General features: G+C 46.6%; 1 protein-coding gene across 1 annotated transcript in view; it reads left to right on the top strand.

Moving 5' to 3' along the window:
* The window catches only part of ST14 (ST14 transmembrane serine protease matriptase), a 42,226-nt gene that overhangs the window by 9,404 nt on the left and 13,206 nt on the right, over window positions 1–19,616 (top strand). Inside the window, exons 2-9 of the mRNA XM_049654312.1 lie at window positions 13,956–14,115; window positions 14,462–14,589; window positions 14,796–14,866; window positions 15,996–16,153; window positions 16,371–16,406; window positions 16,634–16,874; window positions 18,949–19,088; window positions 19,442–19,539. Of these exons, the coding sequence (XP_049510269.1) occupies window positions 13,956–14,115; window positions 14,462–14,589; window positions 14,796–14,866; window positions 15,996–16,153; window positions 16,371–16,406; window positions 16,634–16,874; window positions 18,949–19,088; window positions 19,442–19,539 (1,032 nt within the window). The remainder of the gene's footprint in view (window positions 1–13,955; window positions 14,116–14,461; window positions 14,590–14,795; window positions 14,867–15,995; window positions 16,154–16,370; window positions 16,407–16,633; window positions 16,875–18,948; window positions 19,089–19,441; window positions 19,540–19,616) is intronic.

The raw sequence follows: 19,616 nt of genomic DNA, 5'->3' as shown, positions 1-19,616 counted from the left end.
ATGCGGTCAATGAAAAAGCACCAGCCTGTGAAATCAGCCTGTGAAATCGGCTTGTTCCTCTTGTTTAGTTTCGGGTGTAATCTCTGGTTGTGCTGCTGCTGGCAGATGTGTCTGCTCCCTGAATCCCGTGACAGTGGTGGGGGCCAGAAAAGGATCTCAGGAGAATAAGGATGGGACCCAGGCAGATTCGGGAGGATCAAAGAGCCAGGGGAGGGGTGGGGGCTGCTGTTGGTGTTCTCTCCCACGGTGTGATCTGGAAACAGAGATGGAATTCTCAGGTTGGAATCACAAAGGTGTTGAGTCCTGGGGGGGGAACATGTACTTGAAAACTAGGAGAGGAAGAGCCTGGGAGAGTCCAAACTTAGGTGGGGCTGCCTGTAGCGGGTGGCCAGGCCAGGGCTGACACCAGAGTGCTTGGTGAGGGAGGGGTGAGGAGGTGCGGGGGTGCTGTCAGCAAAATCCTGGGATGTGGACTGAGAGCATTCTCTCCCCTTCCAGGGGTGGATGGAGGTACCTTGGGATACAAATCTGGAAACTTTCCTGGGCCCTGGCACCTGGGAGATTAGCCCAGCTTGCCCTGGGTAAGCTACCCAAGTGTGGCTATGGAAAGAGAAGTCCCTCAATCAGCCAACCCACCAATCAAGTGCTACCTCTGGGCAGCGTCATAGAGGGGGCTGGGGAGAGAAACGGTATGAAGAAGAAACTGGGCTACCCTGACTCCCTAAGACTGCCTGTTCTGCTTAGCGTGGCATGGGGTATCATTGATGCCAAGTGGGTGGTGCAGGTCATAAGGAGGTGCTGTGGATTAAGGTGGTCTATGAAAGTTTCCTGGAGGGGCATAGCCTTGAGCTGCATTTTCTTTTTTTTTTTTAATTTTTTTTTTCAACATTTTTTATTTATTTTTGGGACAGAGAGAGACAGAGCATGAACGGGGGAGGGGCAGAGAGAGAGGGAGACACAGAATCGGAAACAGGCTCCAGGCTCCGAGCCATCAGCCCAGAGCCTGACGCGGGGCTCGAACTCACGGACCGCGAGATCGTGACCTGGCTGAAGTCGGACGCTTAACCGACTGCGCCACCCAGGCGCCCCATTGAGCTGCATTTTCAAGGGCAGGTGAGTTTGGTAGGTGGTAAAGGAGAGCTGAGCCATTCTGAGTGGGCAGGATACGAGCAGCTTCCTGGCTCCTTACAGATTTGGAGGCTTCCTGGCTGGGGGCAAGGTCAGAGTGGGGGGAGTCAGCACCCCTAGACCAGCATTGTAGGGGTAGGAATCCATATGCAATGTTGGTCAAGGCTTCTTGCCTCTCGGGCCCTGGAAACACGTTGTGTCACAGGTAGAGTTTTGTAGAGTGTTCTTTAAGGCAGTTACTCTCTGAACTTCGGTGTGCACATCTGTACCTCTGTGGGAGAAGGGGTGATCCCTGATCCCCTGAGAAGCAGCAGAGGGTCCTGAGAACACTGGCTTTGGAGTCTGGAATTGTGCCTGCCACTTTATAGCTGTCTAGGTTTTTGGGTGACCCTCCTTTATGCATTTCCTCATCTGGAAATGAAACTTAGTTGTAGGCATTAGAGATAACCTATATTAAAAATGCACAAAGATGCACAGAAATCATGAATATGTTTGTGGTGGCCTCCCTTGTCCCTCCCTGAGCTGTGAGGCACGGAGGCGATGGGGGTGAGAGCCCTGGGAACTGTCAGGGCATCCCCAGAGCCTCTGCGGGCTTTGGCCCCTTTCTGACAGCCACTCAGGGAGACCCTGTGGTTTGGAAACCTGTCACAGTCCTTGAGGGCAGTGTTTCAAGGAGTAGTCTGGACACCCCCTGGGTCCTGAGGCTACTTCAACCAGTCCATTTATTGTTTTATTATTTTGAGGCTCTGCAAAAAATTGCATTTGAAATGGATTTTAACATTTATAAAAATGTTTCGGAAACGACCAGAAACATGGAATACAGATGAGGCCTAGAATGTAAGTAGATGGCAGACTCCATGGCTTTGGTAGGTGAGTTGCCTCTGGGCTGTGAGCAGGTGCAGAGGTCCCTGGTTTCTTCTGTCCCCCTGGTCAGGAGCAGGAGGCCTTCCTAGTGCACTAGGAAGGGCCCAGGCGTTGCAGGGAGTCGGGAAGGGGACACAGCGTGAAACCTGCAGTAGCCAGATACTGGCTGTTACAGACCTACTGAGTTTCTGTGCTGACAGAGCGCCCACAGTGGCTGAGTCAGCCCCCTGGGGACTTTCCTTTCTGCTCTGACCAGGTGGGCCGAGTTGCGATTTGCTTCCTCCAGTACAAATTGTTGGCTGTGGATCAGCTTTCTGCTCCCCTAGATGGCTTGGAGGTCACAGATCTACAGGTAGCTCTGGACCCACTTTAGGGCCCTGAAGCCTCACCCATTTCCCAGCAGCTGCTTCTGGTGGGGCAGCTGAAGACAGGGACAGAGTCAAAGGGTAAGGGTGAGAGGGTTGGGCACCAAAAAGGAAGAAGGGTTTAGGGAGTCCACCGCCAGCTGACTAGGCCTCGGCTGGGAGTGTGTGTCCCCCAGGAGCTCTGGTGGCAGTCTCGGGGACTTTGGGGTGATGCTTATACCCTAATCATGGGAGGGTCCCAGGGCAAGAAGCAAAGTGCAGCCCCATATGGCATGTTCCTTGCATCCACTTGGTTGCTTAAAATAGGGCGGGTGGAACTCGAACCTAGATGGTTCCTCTCACAGCAATGGGAAGTGGGTGAGCCAGGCAGGTGGCCTCTGGGAAATGGTAGGTGGTGGTTCTCCAACCGTCAGGTTCCTAAGAATAACCTGGGGTCTTGTTAAACTTCCAGATCTCAGGACCCTGCCCCTGATGTACACTATCAGAATCTCCAGGGGGAGAGGCTTGGGAAACTAGATGCTGAGCAAGCCCTGTGTTTGTTTTATTTTATTCTTTTATAATTTTTTGTGACCTGACAAGTCTGGGAAATATTGGGGTGGTATGATCATGGGAACTGTAGCTCCTTGTGGGTTTCTTGAGACTCCCGCTTCTGCGAGATCAATTACCCCAGGTTGGTGAGTGGGTGGAGGATTCCAATGTGGGCTTTCTTTCCCTTCTCGTTGTCCCTTTAGTCATCTTGTGATGAACAAATCAGGTATCCTCTCTGTGCGGGCCACTGTGAAGTCCTTGCCCCCGGAGCCTGTACATGGGCTGGCTGCTCTCTGTCCATAGCTGCTGAGTTTGGAGAGAGCCCATCTAAGTAGAGACTCTTCTCCAGTGTCACCTCTGGTATCTCAATTCTGTGCACATCTGTGCTCAGCATCACCCAGGAAGACAAGTACAGTTCTAGTGTTTGGAAGTCATTCCTTGCTCTGTTGTCTGAAGTGGCTTTGAGCCATGCTGTATTCCTGGGGACCCTGGCCAGGATCTAACTCCAACTGGTATCAGGGGGTGGCCTTGAGAGTTATGCTGGCTTTGCCTTTGTCCTTGCAAAGGAGGGCATGTATGAGGGCTACAGCATCCCTCCTCACCTTGGAAAACCATTGCAGATGGGCAGACTGTGCTTTCTTGCTTGAATCATCTGAGGGGTGTGTTTTGGTTCTCATGTCTGTGGTGGCAGTGATGACATCATGGAATTGGGATCCATCTCAGCTGATGGTGGGTATACTGAGCCACCAAAGCTATAAGTGAAGGGCACCCTGCCACAAGTCAACGACAAAGCTGACAGTGGCACATGAAGCCAACCACCATTGTCCTTATCTCAGGTTTAAGAAAAACACCTGTGTCTCCAGCCACTGATGTCACCTCTGCCCCTTGATCTTGATCTTCAACAGCAGAAGCAGATTGCCAGTTGTTGTGTGATGTCATCCCAGGACTCTGAGTGACTTCTTCAGTGTTCAGTTTCATCCCCTGCCTTCTCATCAGGTCACACCCCACCGTGGCCAAATGAGGAACAACTAAAAAAAAAAATGTCTGGCATGAAGATTAACTTTTTCCTCATCTGCTCTGATTGAAATCTTGTGTAGATGTTTGGATAGTCAGTATTATTTTTGCTGTTTATAAATGCAAACATTTACCAGTTGCTTTTCTCTAGCGAAGACCACATTCTAAGCTACCAGTGACAAATTCTGGCTTTGGATTTGGTGGTCCTTGGAGCCCATGGAAGGGTGGCCCTGGAGAGTTGGAGCTGGTGACAGAGGACCCAGGAGAAGTTGCCTTCCAAATGGAAGGATTTTTTTGGTTGACTTGGACACCAAGTTTTGTTTGCTTAGCATTTCACTTCCAGTTCTGGTGAGTTTTTTACTTGATGGTAGTCAGGTGACTGCAAGAATCTTTCTTATATCATCAAATACCTTCTAGAAGTCATTGTTTTTGGACAGTCAGTGGCCTTGGGGAGGATATGTATCATTTGGATTTGTGTGCTTAAAACAACAGAAAGTAGATATTCTCCAGGGCTTATACATCTCCCCTCCTGGATTTCTGGACTGTACTCTCTATCTCCCTCCAGGAAGTGGATGGGAATGGTGATAATCTGATCTTGTCCCTGCAGCCTATCACCTGGGTTCTCCCCCTTCAGCCCTCCAGGGTTTTCATTGTGTGTGTCTGTGTGCTCCAAGCCCTTTATGTGCATCTGTCCTTGGGGAAACCATTCCTTGCTCCCTTGTCTGAGCTGGCCTTGAGCCATGCTGTGTTTCTGGGGACTCTGGTCGCGGTTTAACTTGAGCTGGCTGGTGGGAATTGGCTTCAAGAGTTATGTGGCCTCTATCTCTGTTCATGATAACCAAGCACCTGGCTTCACAGCCCTGAGTTTTTATGTGCACCTGCTCATGTGTTTACTTTTATGAAAGAGAGAAAGGAGAGGCAGAAGCAGGCCCTGGCATATTTTGTCTTCCATTGGCTTTATGGTCCTGCAGAGAGATGGTTATGTGTAGAGAGATGGTTATGTAAGCAGTTAGGACCTGGTTGGGGAGGGGGGGAGCTCCCTGCCACCTCCTCCTGTGGAGGCTGATGGACCATGTGCTTGCCTGAAACCCCAGGTAGGCTTGGAAGGGTGTGGCTCTCGTCTCAGCTTTGCTGCTTTACTGACTTCACTGCCTTTGTGACTTTGGACAGGTCACTCCCTCTGTCAGCCTCAGTTTCCTTATCAGTAAAGTGACTGGGTTAGGCAAGTATGATATGCCTAAAAATGGAGTTGAGGGTAGGGTTATAAAAGGAAGCAGTCTAGTTACTGATTAGACAACATTTCTGGGCTGAAGGGAGCCCCAGAATTCACATGCAGGGATAACCCAAACCCTGCCATTGAGCCAGTCCTCATGCTGACGGCCTTGCTCCATAGTAAGCCTGGGGGTGGCCCCTGGAGTCCGCTGTCCATGCTGTCAGCTACTTTCCCCTTCCCAAGGAACTTGCTTTCTATTTCCCTTAATACCTGCTTCCTGAGTTCCTGGAGCTGATCACATTGGGACGCAGAAAACCAGGATCTAATCTGGGTCTGCCACCAAGTAGCTATGTGACCTTGCAGTCATCATCTCTCCTTGCCTTATCTATAGAGCGGGAGTGATGGCACAAGCCATGAATGATTCCAAAATAGTTGTGAAATTACTCTGGAATTTAAAAATAAACTTTTTTTTTTTTTTTTTTTTTGAGAGAGAGAGAGAGAGAGCGAGCAGGGGAGAAGAGTGAAGGGAGAGAGACAGAGAGATAGAGAGACAGAGCATCCCAAGCAGGTTCCATGCTTAGCAAGGAGCCTGACTCGGGGCTCAGTCCTATAACCCTGGGATCATGACCTGAGCCAAAATCGAGAGTTGGGCGCTCAACCAACTGAGCCACTCTGTGCCCTGAAAATAAATGAAATAAGCTATTATCTTGTTACATTTCATCTAACACATGTAAACATACACACACTCTATTCTGAGAATCTAGCCAAAACTTTACTGGTTTTTTTTAAACATGATTATTAAACAGCCAAGGACCATTGGACATTTAATCTACATCTTGAAAGAGAAAGGCAAAGACAAAGTTCTGAATGTAAAAAAATCTAGTTTCCTAAGAAAAAGCAAGAAGGTAGTGAATTCATAAAATAAGAAAAGGCGGCTGTAAAAAGCAACCATCATGAGGCTCCTGAGCGGCTCAGTTGGCTGAATGTCTGACTCTTGATTTTGGCTCTGGTCATGATCCCAGGATCATGGGATTGAGCCCTGCATGGGGTTCTTTGCTGGGTGTGGTGCCTGCTGGGGATTCTTTCTCTCCCTCTCTCTCTCTCTTTCTCTTTCTCTTTCTCTCTCTGCCCCTCTCCCCTGCTTGCACTCTCTCTCTAAAAAAAAAAAAAAAAAAAAAAAAAAGTAACCATCAAAGAATAAAACATCACTCTTGGAAATGAAATACTGTATATGATTTTTGAAATAAAAGGTTCACTGCCTTTATAATAAGGCTTGAGATCCAGTGACATTGGCCCTCCAGTTTTGTTCTTTTTATTCAGAATCTTTTGCATTTCCACATGAATTTCAGAAACAATTAATCAGTTTCTCCAAAAAGCCTACTGAGATTTTGATCAAGATCATGCTGAATCTCTAGACAAATCTGAGGAGAATAGACAGGTATATTGAGTCTTCCAATCCATGAACATGGGATATTACTTGATTTATTTAAGTCTTTAAAAATTTTTCTCAGCAGTGTTTTGTATTTTTTACCGTACAGGTCTTGTATATCTCTTGTCAGATTTGCCCCCTAAGTATTTCATATTGTTGATGTTATTGTAAATGCTATTTAAAATTTTTTTAAAATTTCCAATTGGTCATTGATAATACATAGAAATATAATTGATTTTTGTGTATTAATCTTGTATCCTGCAACCTGGCTAAACTCACTTAGTATTTCAATAGTTTTTTTGACTTACAAAGCTACAGTAATGAAGACAGTATGATATTTGCATAAAGATGGACAAAGAGACCAATGAAACAGAGTGGAGTCTGGAAAAAGACCCACAGATATATGGATAAATGATTGAAAAAAAATTTTTTTAAGTAAACTCCATCCCCAGCATGGGGCCTGAACTCACGACGCTGAGATTAAGAGTTGTATGTTCCACCAAATGAGCCAGCCAGGCACCTCTTGGACAACTGATTTTGATAAAGGTGAAAAGGCAATTCAGTAGAAAAAGGATGGTCTGTGCAACAAATATGGTCCCAATAGCGGAACAATCGGATATCCATATAAAAAAAAGAAAGAAAGGAAAAGAAAAAGAGAACTTTCATCTATACCTTGCATCATATAAAAGAATTTTTTAAAGTATTTATTTATTTATTTTTACATTTTTTTTTTAACATTTATTCATTTTTGAGAGACAGAGTGCGAGTGGGGGAGAGGCAGAGACAGAGAGGGAGACACAGAATCTGAAGCAGGCTCCAGGCTCCGAGCTGTCAGCACAGAGCCCGATGCGGGGCTCGAACTCACGAATTGTGAGATCATGACTTGAGCCGAAGTCGGTTGCCCAACCACTGAGCCACCCAGGTGCCCCAGTGTTTATTCATTTTTGAGAGAGAGAGAGAGAGAGAGAGAGAGAGAGAGAGAGAGAGAGAGAGAAAGGAGCAGAGAAACAGGGAGACAGAATCCTAAACAGTCTCTGCAGTGTCAACCTGAACAGGGCATGAACTCACAAACCATGAAGTTATGACATGAGATGAAATCAAGAGTTGGATGCTTAACTGACTGAGCCACCCAGTTGCCACCATATAAATAAAAAAAAAAAAAAAAACTCAAAATGGATCATAGGGCCAAATAAAACCTAAAACTGTAAAACTATTGGAAGAAAACATAGGAGAAAATCTTTGTTGTTTTGGATCAGGCAAAGATTTCTTCAATACAACACCAAAATCACAGTCCATAAAAGAAATGCTTGACAAATTGAACTTCACCAAAATGAAAAACTTCTGTTCTTCAAAAGACCCTGTTAAGAAAGTGAAAATACAAGCCACAAATTAGGAGAAAATCTTTGCAAATTCTGTATTTGTTAAAAGACTTGTATCTAGAATATATAGAAAGAACTCTCAAAACTCAGTAATATGAAGATAAGCAAACCAATTTAAAAAACTAGGGAAAAAATTTGAAAAGACACTTCACCAAAGAAGATAAACAAATGGCAGTTAAGCACATGAAAAGATGTTAGACATCATTAGTCATTAGGGAAAAGCAACTTAAGACCATATGAGACCCCACTATACAGCTGTTAGAATGGCTAAAATAAAAAAGATTGACCATACCAAATGTTGGATAGGATGTGGACAATGGAAGTCCTCATACACTGTTGATGGGAATGTAAAATGATACAGTCCCTTTGGGAAACAGTTTGGCAGCTTCTCAAAAAGTTAAAAATACACCTGTCATACAAACTTTCTGTTCCACTCATAGGTATCTATCCAAGGGAAGTGAAAGCATATGCCAATGTAAGGATTTGTACAGGAATGTTTATAGCGGCTTTATTTGTAACAGTCTCAAATTGGAAATAACCCAAATGTTCATCAACAGGTGAGTAAGTAAGCAAATTGTTGTGTATCCATATAATGGAATACTACTCAAGAATAGAAAGGAATGCACTAGGGGCGCCTGGGTGGCTCGGTCGGTTAAGCATCCGACTTCGGCTCAGGTCATGATCTCACGGTCCATGAGTTCAAGCCCCGCGTCAGGCTCTGTGCTGACAGCTCAGAGCCTGGAGCCTGTTTCAGATTCTGTGTCTCCCTGTCTCTCTCTGCCCCTCCCCTGTTCATGCTCTGTCTCTCTCTGTCTCAAAAATAAATAAACGTTAAGATTTAAAAAAAAAAAAAAAAAGAAAAAAGAAAGGAATGCACTATTAACATTAAAAACTTGGAGTGCCTGGGTGGCTCAGTTGGTTATGTGTCCAACTTTTGCTCAGGTCATAATCTCACCGTTTGTGAGTTTGAGCCCCATGTCAGGCTCTGTGATTACAGCTCAGAGCCTGGATCCTGCTTCGGATTCTGTGTCTCCCTCTCTCTCTGCCCCTCCCCTGTTCACTCTGTTTCTCTTTCTCTCTCAAAAATAAATAAAACATTTAAAAAATTTTAAAAAATACATTAAAAACTTAATATCATGGATGAGTCTCAAAATATTGTGCTGAGTAAAAGAAGCCAGACAATAAAGAGTACATGTTGTATAATTCTATTTATAAAAAGTTCTAGAAAAAGCATACTAGTCTTTACTGATAGGAAGCAGGTAAGTCGTTGCTTTGGGACTAGAAAGGCAATCAGGGAGGAATGGGAGGGAGGCAATAGCCCGAGGAAACTTTTGAAGGTGACAGATATGTTCATTATCTTGATTGTGGTGATGGTTTAATGGGTGTATATATATGCCAAAAATTGTATACTTTAAATATGTAGTTTATTTCATGTCAATTTTATGTCAGTGAAATTATTTTAAAAATTCCATTAAAGGTTCACAAGAATAAGTTTAAAAAATCCCAGAATAGAACCAAATGACAAAGAAATGTAAAATATGAGAGAGGGGAAAAAATGCCAGGTAAAGATGTAAAGGATCTACTTTATCTTGAATTTTATCATGATATATTTAGTTGTGTTTTTTCATTTCTCTTTCTTACCATTCAGTGAACCCTTTGCATTTAAAGATATGTGCCTCTCTTTAGCTCTTGGAAATATTCTTACAGTCTTTGATAATGTCCTCTACCAGGTGTAAGAATTTGGCTCAGCCTATGAGATAGAGGAGAACTAGGGAGGGGCATTGTTAGAAATCCCTAGATCCCACCTCAGTCCCAAACAAAGATACCCCTACCCCACCAGTCCTCCATAAGGGATGGGAAATTGATTTCTCTAGACTTGAGGACACTACGTGCAGAGGAAGGCTGTAGTGAGGAATGAAAAATAGCCAAAGATCTATTCTTTCACATGTTCCAGAATGCTAGTGTCTGGGTTTAAATCAGTGTATCCGGGAAATTAGAAAATGATTCTCTGGAGCAATTAAACCATCCCATAGAAAAGAAACATAGCCTGACAGTTGGGAGTGCCCAGTAAAAAAAATCTGGATAGCCACTTAATTGTAGCCTACAGTGAACCCATTTGTGGTAAATGATGCTTCCAAACCACCTTTAGGACCTCATTCTTAAATATAAATGAATAACCAATCATCTTGAAGCATTTGAGGAAAGCCTTCAACATGAAAGAGAAAGCCAAAAAACAGAGAAAAGGTACTCAATAGCAGTATAAAGATGGGAAGATTTTGTATCCAAAATTCAGAGATCAAGAAAGAACTCTTGGGAAATTAGCTAACAGCATAAATGAAAATTTCAGTTAGAGAAGTTGAAAAACAATGAGATGGGGGTATCTGGGTGGCTCAGTTGGTAGAGTATGTGACTCTCGATCTCAGGGTTATGAGTTTGAGCCGATGTTGGGCATAGAGATTACTTCAAGCAAACAAATAAACAGATGGATAATAGCAGGAAAACAATAAGTAGAGAATCAATGTAATAGGAATTGCAGAAAGATAGACCAGAGAAAATGAAGGAGGCACACTACTAAGTGTGCAATAGCATTATGTCTAAATAACAATGTAAAGGGTCACCTGGGTGGCTCAGTCAGTTAAGCATCCAACTCTTGATCTTGGCTCAGATCATGACCTCATGGTTTCGTGGGTTGGAGCCCCACATAGGGCTCTGTGTTGACAAGTGTGGAGCCTATCTGAGATTCTCTCTCTCCTCTCTCTTTGTTCTTCCCCAACTTGTGCTGTGCCTTTCTCTCTCTCAAAAAATAAACATTAAAAATTAAAAAAAAGAAACCAATGTAAATACCTTAATTTAAAACTACTTTATTAGTGGAGCGATTAAGCATCTGACTGAGTTAAGCATTTGACTCTTGATTTCAGCTCAGTTCATGGTCCCACAATTCGTGGGTTCGAGCCTCATGTGAAGCTCTGTGCTGACAGTGTGGAGCCTGATTGGAATTCTCTCTCTCCCTCTCTGCCCCTCCCCTGCTCGTGCATTCAGTGTCTTTCTCTCTCAAAATAAATAAATAAACTTAAAAAAAAACTTTATTACTAAAAATTGTCAAACATCATCTGAGATTTCAGTCATAATCACTGATCACAGATCACCATAACAGATACAATAATAATGAAAAAGTTTGAAATATTTTGAGAATTAGCAAAATGTGATACAGAGACATGAAGTTAGCAAATGCTTTTGGAAAAATGGTGCAGATAAGACTTGCTCAACACAGGGTTGCCACAAACCTTCAGTTTGTAAAAAATGCTTTGTCTGTGAAGTGCAATAAAACAAAGGACAACAAGGTATGCCTGTACAAGAAAGTTTCCCAGACTGAAAGATAGGAATTTCCAAATTCAAAGAGCAGGTGGAAAGCTCAGCATAATGAAATCTAAAGACCCAATTCAAAGCAATCCTCAAAGTTTTCAGAGAAAGGTAACAAATTATGACTAAGAAATAATGGATTTGTACTGTTATCTTATTTCTCAAAAGCAAAATTAAAAGCTAAAAAACAATGAGCTTTCAAAATTTTAAGTGAAAATTATTTGAAACATATAGTTCTATACCCAGCTAAACTATCAACATATGCGCGTACAGAGTGAAGATACTTCCAGAAAAATGCAGTCTTAAAAAATTTCTCTCTTGGGAAGCTACTGAACTATGTGTTCTACTAAAATGAAGTAAGCCAAGAAAGATGAAGATATGGAATCCAGGAAATAGGGGTTTTAACACAAGAGGGAGAGGAAGGAAATTCCCAGGGTGATGTTGAAGGAAGTTCCAGACATTAGCTATGGGAAAGGACAGAGGGCTCTAGAAAGGAAGCTTCCAGGAAAAAAATGAAGTGAGAGGGTATTTGACAGACTTTATATGTAGAAGGTTGGAAGAGTATTATGTAGCTTTTAGATTGTATAGAAAGACTTCAGTATATGTTAAAAAGACACCCAGGTAAATGAAATTTGGCAGCAAGAGAAACAAATTATTGTACTGGAAGGGAAACAATAATGAACAATGTTTTCAAAGACTAATACAGTTGACCTCTGAACACCTCGGGTTTGAATTGTGTGGTTCCACTTATATGTGTGTTTTTTTAAAAAATAAATACAGTATAGTACTGTAAATGTATTTTATCTTGTGATTTTCTTAACATTTTCTTCTAGCTTACTTTTTGTAAGAATACAGTATATAATGCATATAACATGCAGAATATGTGCTGAACATATTCTGGTCAGCAGTAGGCTGTGAACACTTCTGGTCAGCAGAACACTTCTGGTCCACAGAAGTCCACAGAACACTTCTGGTCAGCAGTAGGCTGTGAGTAGTTTAGTTTTGGGGAGTCAGAAATTACATGTGGACTTTTGACTATGTGTGGGGTGGGTACCCCTCATCTCCCATGTTGTTCAAGTGTCATGAAAATATAGTAATTTAGATATAGAATGTGGATATAATTAAAAAAAAAAAAAACTTTAGCCCTATAGCTATTGGGAGGATGGGTGAGAAAAAGAGAAGGAAGTATATTAAAATTCACATTATCATAATAGGAAGTCAGATGATTATATTTTAAATAGATGAATCAAGAGATAGTGGTATTTGCATATTATTTAGAAGTATGTAGATAAATCCCAGAATAAGCAGCTTGTGAAAGCATTTTAAGCAGTTGTCTCTGAAGTGTGTTTCTTTCCTTCTTAAAAATTTATTTTATTGAGATATAAGAACATTGTGTAAGTTTAAGGTATAGAACATGTTGATTTGATTCATTTATATATTGCAATATAATTACCAAGGCAGGGCTAGCTATGAAGCTACTGTTTCTGTATGCAGTATTAAAGTCACAAAAGTAACCAGTTAAGGATCTAAAATAGAAATTTCAGTATCCAAACATGTCAGGAGTCGGGAGACTCTTTTATAATGGTGAAATTAACAGGTGATGTTCAAATGTAACAAATCAAGAAATGTTAGTTCAAGCACATCAAGAGTGTGAGGTAAACACCAGCAGAACCACATCTGGAAACTGTTGAAATGGCCACATCTGTGGAATTTGGGGGCTATTGCGTTTATTACAAACCCTTTTTGGAGTGGGTCTGAGGTAGTTAAACCTGAAAGGGCAGAGCTCCTCTCCGGGATTTAGGGCAGACAGAGTGTATGTTATAGGGCAGAAGAGTTTGCCTCTCTGTCATCAGGCGCCCATAGACACCCCGCCTGTCATCGACGGACACCCCGCCTGTCGTATTATTCATGTCCCCTCTCTTCCTGGATAGCCCCGACTGGGAGGAACCTGGGTAAGCTGCCATCCTGTTTGTTGGGTGTTTTGTTTGCTTTTCCGGCTCTGGGATGAGCTTGGGTGTGGATTCCCGTAGAACCTTGGCCTCATGTCACCTTGAGATTCTGGTGTGGGACACCAAGGCGAGAAACAGTGGCTTGTTCCACAGTGGCACGGCAGGGCTGCCCCGGTTTACTGCCTTTTTACTTGGGGCTGGTTAAACATTGGCAGAGCAAGGGCACCGGGTAGGTTGGGTGTACGGTTTCCGTGCTGCCCATAGGCTCCTGCCCACCCCCTCCTGCCTCCCCGCGATCAGTGGGGACTGAATCTGGCAGGGTCTCCCTGCACCAAGGCCCCAGGGCTGCATTAGCCGGAGGAGGGGCTGCCTCTAGAAGCTCACACAGAGACCCCGTGGCGGCCAATCACGGCCCTGGGCTGGGCCTGCTCTCCCCACATGCGGGCATGTACCTGCGTCAGAGATGATTCATTTAAGTGGAGAGTCTCCATGACTGGGTTTAGACAGCCTGTTTCATTTTTATTTAAACTATCAATTCTTAAGCAGTACACATGTGGCGCTGCCTTGACACTGGGATGCGTGGATGGGAAGGCCACTTCTCATTTCTCCTCGCTTTTTGCTCCAAGCTGGACCTTACAAAGTGTAAACATTCTTCCTGGAGCAGGGCTGGGAGGCTGTTAAGGTGAGAGAGAGAGTTTCTGAGCTGTGTTTCATTTCTCTGTTCAGAGCATGAAGGGCATTGAGGAAGGCGTGGAGTTCTTGCCAGTCAACAACACCAAGAAGGTTGAGAAGCGGGGCCCGAAGCGCTGGGTGGTGCTGGTGGCCGTGCTGGTTGGCATCTTCTTGCTTTCTCTCATGACTTGTTTCATGGTGTGGCACTTCCAGTGTGAGTAGAGCCAGGGGTTGGCTCTGGGGAGAGTGATGGGGAGAGGGAGGATGGTGGCTGTATGTCCTCTCTCAGTGGACAGACATAGGGGCCACCGGTTGTGGGCATGAGGGAGAGACCGGAGGGTGCAGCTGGGGGTAGGTAAGGAAGGGTCCAGGGCCCTGGCTCCCCTGGCTCTTCCAAGCCATAAGGGAGGGGTGTTGGCCCACAAGTTCATGCATCCACTGGCCTCTCCTGGCATTCACTCCTCCAGGGTTGCTGAGGGCAGCTTGAGGACAGTGGGGGGACCAGGGTAGCATGACGGTGTCACTTCCTCTGACCACCCTCCTTCTCTGGTCTCCCATAGACCAGAATGCGCGGGTTCAGAAGGTCTTCAATGGCTACCTGAGGATCACAAACGAGAACTTTCTGGATGCCTATGAGAACTCCAACTCCACGGAGTTCGCAAACCTGGCCAGCAAGGTGAAGGAAGCGGTGAGTCCAGTCCATGGGCAGGGAGCCCTGTCCCTGGGGTCTGCCCTGGCACTCCCAGCCTCACCCTGGCTGAAAGAACACTGCTCCCTTCACTCCCGGATCCCTGGGCTGGCCTGTGGGTCCCAGGAGGGAGGGAGAGGCACGGTCTTGGGCAGTGGGCTATTGCTGTTCTCTGGCATGCCGTGAGCATTCCCTCTCGCCCTCAGCTGAAGCTGTTGTACAGTGGGGTGCCGACCCTGGGCCCCTACTACAAGAAGTCGTCTGTGACTGCCTTCAGGTGGGTGCCGGGGAGAAGGCTGGGTGGGATCAGGGCTGTGTGGTAGGTGGGCAGAGAGCTCGCAGCCTGCAGGGTGATGCAGCTTCAAGGTCTGGCATGGGGAGCAAGGTGCCATCCTTGTTCTTCCCTAGGTGTGTGTACTTTAGCCCACAAGTTCTGCTGTCTCCAGGGCAGGGGTAGCCATCTGTAGGAGTGTCCCCAGGTGCCACGGGTGAAGACAGGTGTGGTGTGTCCTCCATGTAAACCACTCAGTAATGGTGATGATCGTTTGTTATGTTTCCAAATTTGGGTTTGGAAGGCTTCGGTGAGTCTTCATATTTTCCTTGCTTAGGCAGCCTTCAACATACTTTTTTAAAAATAGACTTTATCTCAAAAGTACTTTTGATTTAGTTAGTTTAATCTTTACGTATTTATTTAATAGCTTATTTATTTATTTAAGTAATCTTTATGCCCAATGTGGGGCTCAAACGCATGACCCTGAGATCAAGAGTCATGTGTGCTTAAAAAGAATTTTTTTTTAATGTTAATTTTTTTGAGATAGAGAGAGTGAGTGGGCCAGCGGGAGTGGGGAGGGGCAGAAAGACAGTTGAGGAAGAGAATCCCAAGCAGGCTGTGTGCCATTAGCACAGAGTCCAATGCCGATTCAGAGCTTGATTCCACGAACTATAAGATCACGACCTGAGCCGAAATGGAAGACTTGAACTTTGACCAACTGAGCCACCCATGTGCCCCAGTTTAATCTTTATGAGTGCTGGCTGGCAGGTGGCATTCTCATCCTCTTTCAGAGATGAGGACACAGACTCGAGAGTTTGATATTCAATGCGCCCAAGCTAGTGGTAGCATTGACAGCTCACAATCCAGGCTGCTTTCCCACTCCCAAACCTGAGCTGGCCCCAGAACACGTCTGGTTGGCGAGAGACTGTGAGAGTAGAGGGTACAGAGGCAAGATCTCTTCCTTAAAGGATCGAAAGGTGGGCAAGCATAAAAGAATCTGAGGTGGGCCCTGCCTGGAGGAAGGTCTCTTGGGGAGCCTGAGCCATCACATCTATATCCAGCATCTGGGAGAGTGTGGGGACAGGTGGGGTGCCTGGCGCCCACCTGCGCCTCAGGCTCACCCCTCTCCCCACAGCGAGGGCAGTGTCATTGCCTACTTCTGGTCCGAGTTCAGCATCCCCAAGTACCTGGTGGAGGAGGCCGAGAGCGCCATGGCAAAGGAGCGTGTGATCACAATGCCACCCCGTGCCCGCGCCCTCAACTCCTTCGTGCTGACCTCGGTGGTGGCCTTCCGTGAGTACAGGGACACTGGGCGTGGGCATTTGCTGGGCCAGGCTTCCCTGGAGCAGGGCCAGGCCCTGGACCGTTGCAGGAGGGCAGCACTCCCGAGCCAGTGCATAGAAGGGAAGACGGTCTGCTGGCCGGGTACCTCCCTTTAGGGGAATAAGGAAGCAGGATGAATGAAATTGACCACAGCGGTAAATACTGTGTTTTCCCTCTTGTTCTTCAGCCACTGACCCCAGAACAGTGCAGACCACCCAGGACAGTAAGTATGCCATCCTCCCAGAGAAGATGGATGTGGCCAGACGCCCTTTCAGTCAAGGGGGTCCCCCGAAGTCATACACATCCCCCACCTGTCCCAGGCTGTGAGAAGCCCCCTCTTCTGTCTCTTCTGGGTCCAGGGCAGCCTGGCACATCTCCCTGGGTGCACCCCCCAGGGAGGCTCTGGGTTGCTCGCCCCTACCAGCTCTGCCCTCTCCGTCTCCCACACAGACAGCTGCAGCTTTGCCCTGCACGCCCGCAGCGGGGAGGTGACCCGCTTCACCACGCCTGGCTTCCCTGACAGCCCATACCCGGCTCGGGCCCGCTGCCAGTGGACCCTGCGGGGGGACGCCGACTCCGTGCTGAGCCTCACTTTCCGAAGCTTTGATGTCGCGCCCTGTGACGACCGTGGCAGTGACCTGGTCATGGTGTATGACACCCTGAGCCCCGTGGAACCCCGTGCCGTGGTGCAGTGAGTGTCCTGGGGAAGCAGAGGCGGGCTGCGGTGCGGGAGCTTGGCAGCTGCCTCCAGAGGGAAGTGTAACATGGGTTGGAGATACAGCCTATGACTTTCAGGCAGTCGAGAGCAGGTGTGTGTGATCCTCAGTGTGAGCTCCCAGAGCGTCTCAGGGGTGATTTCAGCCCTGGCAAGGGTGAGGAAGGCTCACTGGTCCCTAGCTGCCAGTGAGCACGGCGCACTTCCTTTCCTTGCCAGAGACTGCTGTTGTAAAATGCTCACTTTATCATGACTCGCTTATATTGAGGCCAGTGGACCAGGAGGTGGCTGCCATTGAAAAGATAGTTTGTTACTTATAGTTCCCAGAGGAGGGGGCATGCAAAGCCACATGGGGAAGCCCCAGGGTCAGTCAGGAGGCAGAGGGGGCCAGAGGAGAACACAGGCAGGAGCCTTTGTTGTGGTTTCTGCCGGAAAGGCCAGGCAGGGCAGTGTATGCAGGTTTAGGAGTGACTGGTTTGAGTAATTCCAGTGGGTTCTGGGGCACAAATCTATCTCTAGTTGTCAGGTATCTGGTCGTGGGGTGATTAGGACGGGTGGATGGTGGCCTGGAGAGAAGAGCCCCATGGAGGAGGTGGTTGGGGTGTGGGCTCTGGATTGATTGGTTTGTATGTGAAAGGCTTCCCTGAGGGTGAGTTGACTATGTCTAGGAATTGGCGAGTCCTGGGAAGGGCAGTCTCTCCAGAGGCTGCGAGCCCCCAGCTGCCCAAAGCATCAGGCTTACAGGAAATAAAAAGGCATCATACACCTGCTGAGGAACTCGGGGGTGCCGAGATGATTGCCCTCCGCCCCGCGCTGTGGGGCTTGAGCGTGCTTCTCAGAGCGCCGTGGGTGGGCATGAGCTGCCCTCTCCCGAGCTCTCCCTGACTCAGTGGGCCAGAGTCTTCTCTTGCTGCCTGTGGAAATGAGCCGGGCAGACGTTTTGTGATAAATAATGGGCTAGAATTCAGGCTCCAAAACAAGATAGAACCATCTGCTGCCTTAGCTCAGCAGCTAGGACTCCAGCCTGAACACCCTTTTTGTGCAAGGTTTCTTCCCCTCTCTGTAATTCATGAATTGTACAACGAAATAAACACATGGCTCCAAAAGGAGAAAGTGGGAAATAGACATGCACAGAGAGCACAGACCTCCATCATGATCTGGAAGTAATCACTGTTAAATTTGTGAGGTGTGTTCTTCCACGCTTTCTGCTATGTGTGTGTATGTTTGTGTATAGATTTAAAAATAGGATTTTACGGCACGTTTGGTTTTGCTGTCTGGTTTGAAAACTGAAGTATATCATGATGATCCTTCCAAATCAGTAAGCTTGCTTCTGTGATTTTAATGGTTGCATAACGTGGCATTGTGTAATGTACAATGAGCACAAAGAGGCAACGTGACACAGTCATTAGCTGTGTGGGCTCCGGAGCCTGGATGCCCAGCCACTTATTAACTGTGGAACCTTGGGCAAGTTATTTCAGTGCCTCAGTATCCTTATCTGTGAAATGGGGATAATAGTATTTACTTAGTGGAGTTGTTATGAAGACTCCTGAGTTCTTAACATGTTCTTAAGTGTTGTCGGTGCTGTTACTGTTACTAGTATTGTTATTATTTAGCCCATAGTTTAATGAATCTTCTGTGGTCAAGCATTTGAGGCTTCTGAGTTTTTGCTGTTTTTTTTTTTTTTTAATGTTTATTTTTGAGAGAGAAAGAGAGGGAGGGAGAGAGAGAATGAGCCAGGGAGGGGAAGAGAGATGGGGGGACAGAGGATCCAAAACAGGTTCAGTGCTGTCAGCAGTGAGCTTGATGCGGGGCTCGAACTCACAAACCTTGAGATCATGACCTGAGCCAAAGTCAGATGCTTAACTGACTGGGCCACCCAGGCGTCCCTGTTTTCTGCTGTTTTAAACAAAGATAAATAAATCCTATCTCAGGTCATTTGTGTGGGGAGGGGCTTTTAAATGACCCTTGGCCTTTTATGGATGGGACCGGGGTTAGGGACGCCTGGTTTCTGTCTGCTCTCTGTAACACATACAACTTCTGACCCCTACAGGCTGTGTGGCACCTACCCTCCCTCCTACAACCTGACCTTCCTCTCCTCCCAGAATGTCTTGCTCGTCACGCTGATAACCAACACTGAGCGGCGACACCCTGGCTTTGAGGCCACGTTCTTCCAGCTGCCTAAGCTGAGCAGTAAGGAAGGGCCTGGTGGGGCAGAGGAGGGACAGGTCTGAGGGGCTGGCCTGAGCCCACGAGGCGCAGGCCAATCCCTTGGGCTGGTGAACTGGCTCAGGTCGGTGTCAGAGGTTTGAAGCTTAAGCCACAGGGCCTTTTGTCTCTTGTGTGGGTCAGGAGCCCTCCCTAAAGTGGTCAGTCTCCTAGTGCTCAGCCTTTCTGGCCGCTGGCTGTGGAGTGTGCGGCGGCCCTGGCAGGCAGCTTGAGAGAGTCGCCGGCTGGCTCTGCCAGGGCCCCTCGGCCTACCTACCTGCCTGCCTGGCCAGGCAGGTCCTCGGTCCTCAGGCTCTTCCTCCTGCCTTTCCTCTCAGGCTGTGGAGGCTACTTACGTGGAACCCAAGGGACATTTAGCAGCCCCTACTATCCTGGCCACTACCCGCCCAACATGAACTGCACGTGGGACATTGAGGTAGGAGCTGTAGGGTGCCTGTGAGGGCAGAAAGGGGGGAGAGGGAGAAGAAGAGGGAGAAGGAACAGGGGAACGGG

Source organism: Panthera uncia, chromosome D1 (genome assembly GCF_023721935.1).
Source record: "Panthera uncia isolate 11264 chromosome D1, Puncia_PCG_1.0, whole genome shotgun sequence".
Lineage (NCBI taxonomy): Eukaryota > Metazoa > Chordata > Mammalia > Carnivora > Felidae > Panthera > Panthera uncia.
Note: the sequence above shows the minus strand (reverse complement) of the source record. Positions and strands in the feature narration are given on the sequence as shown.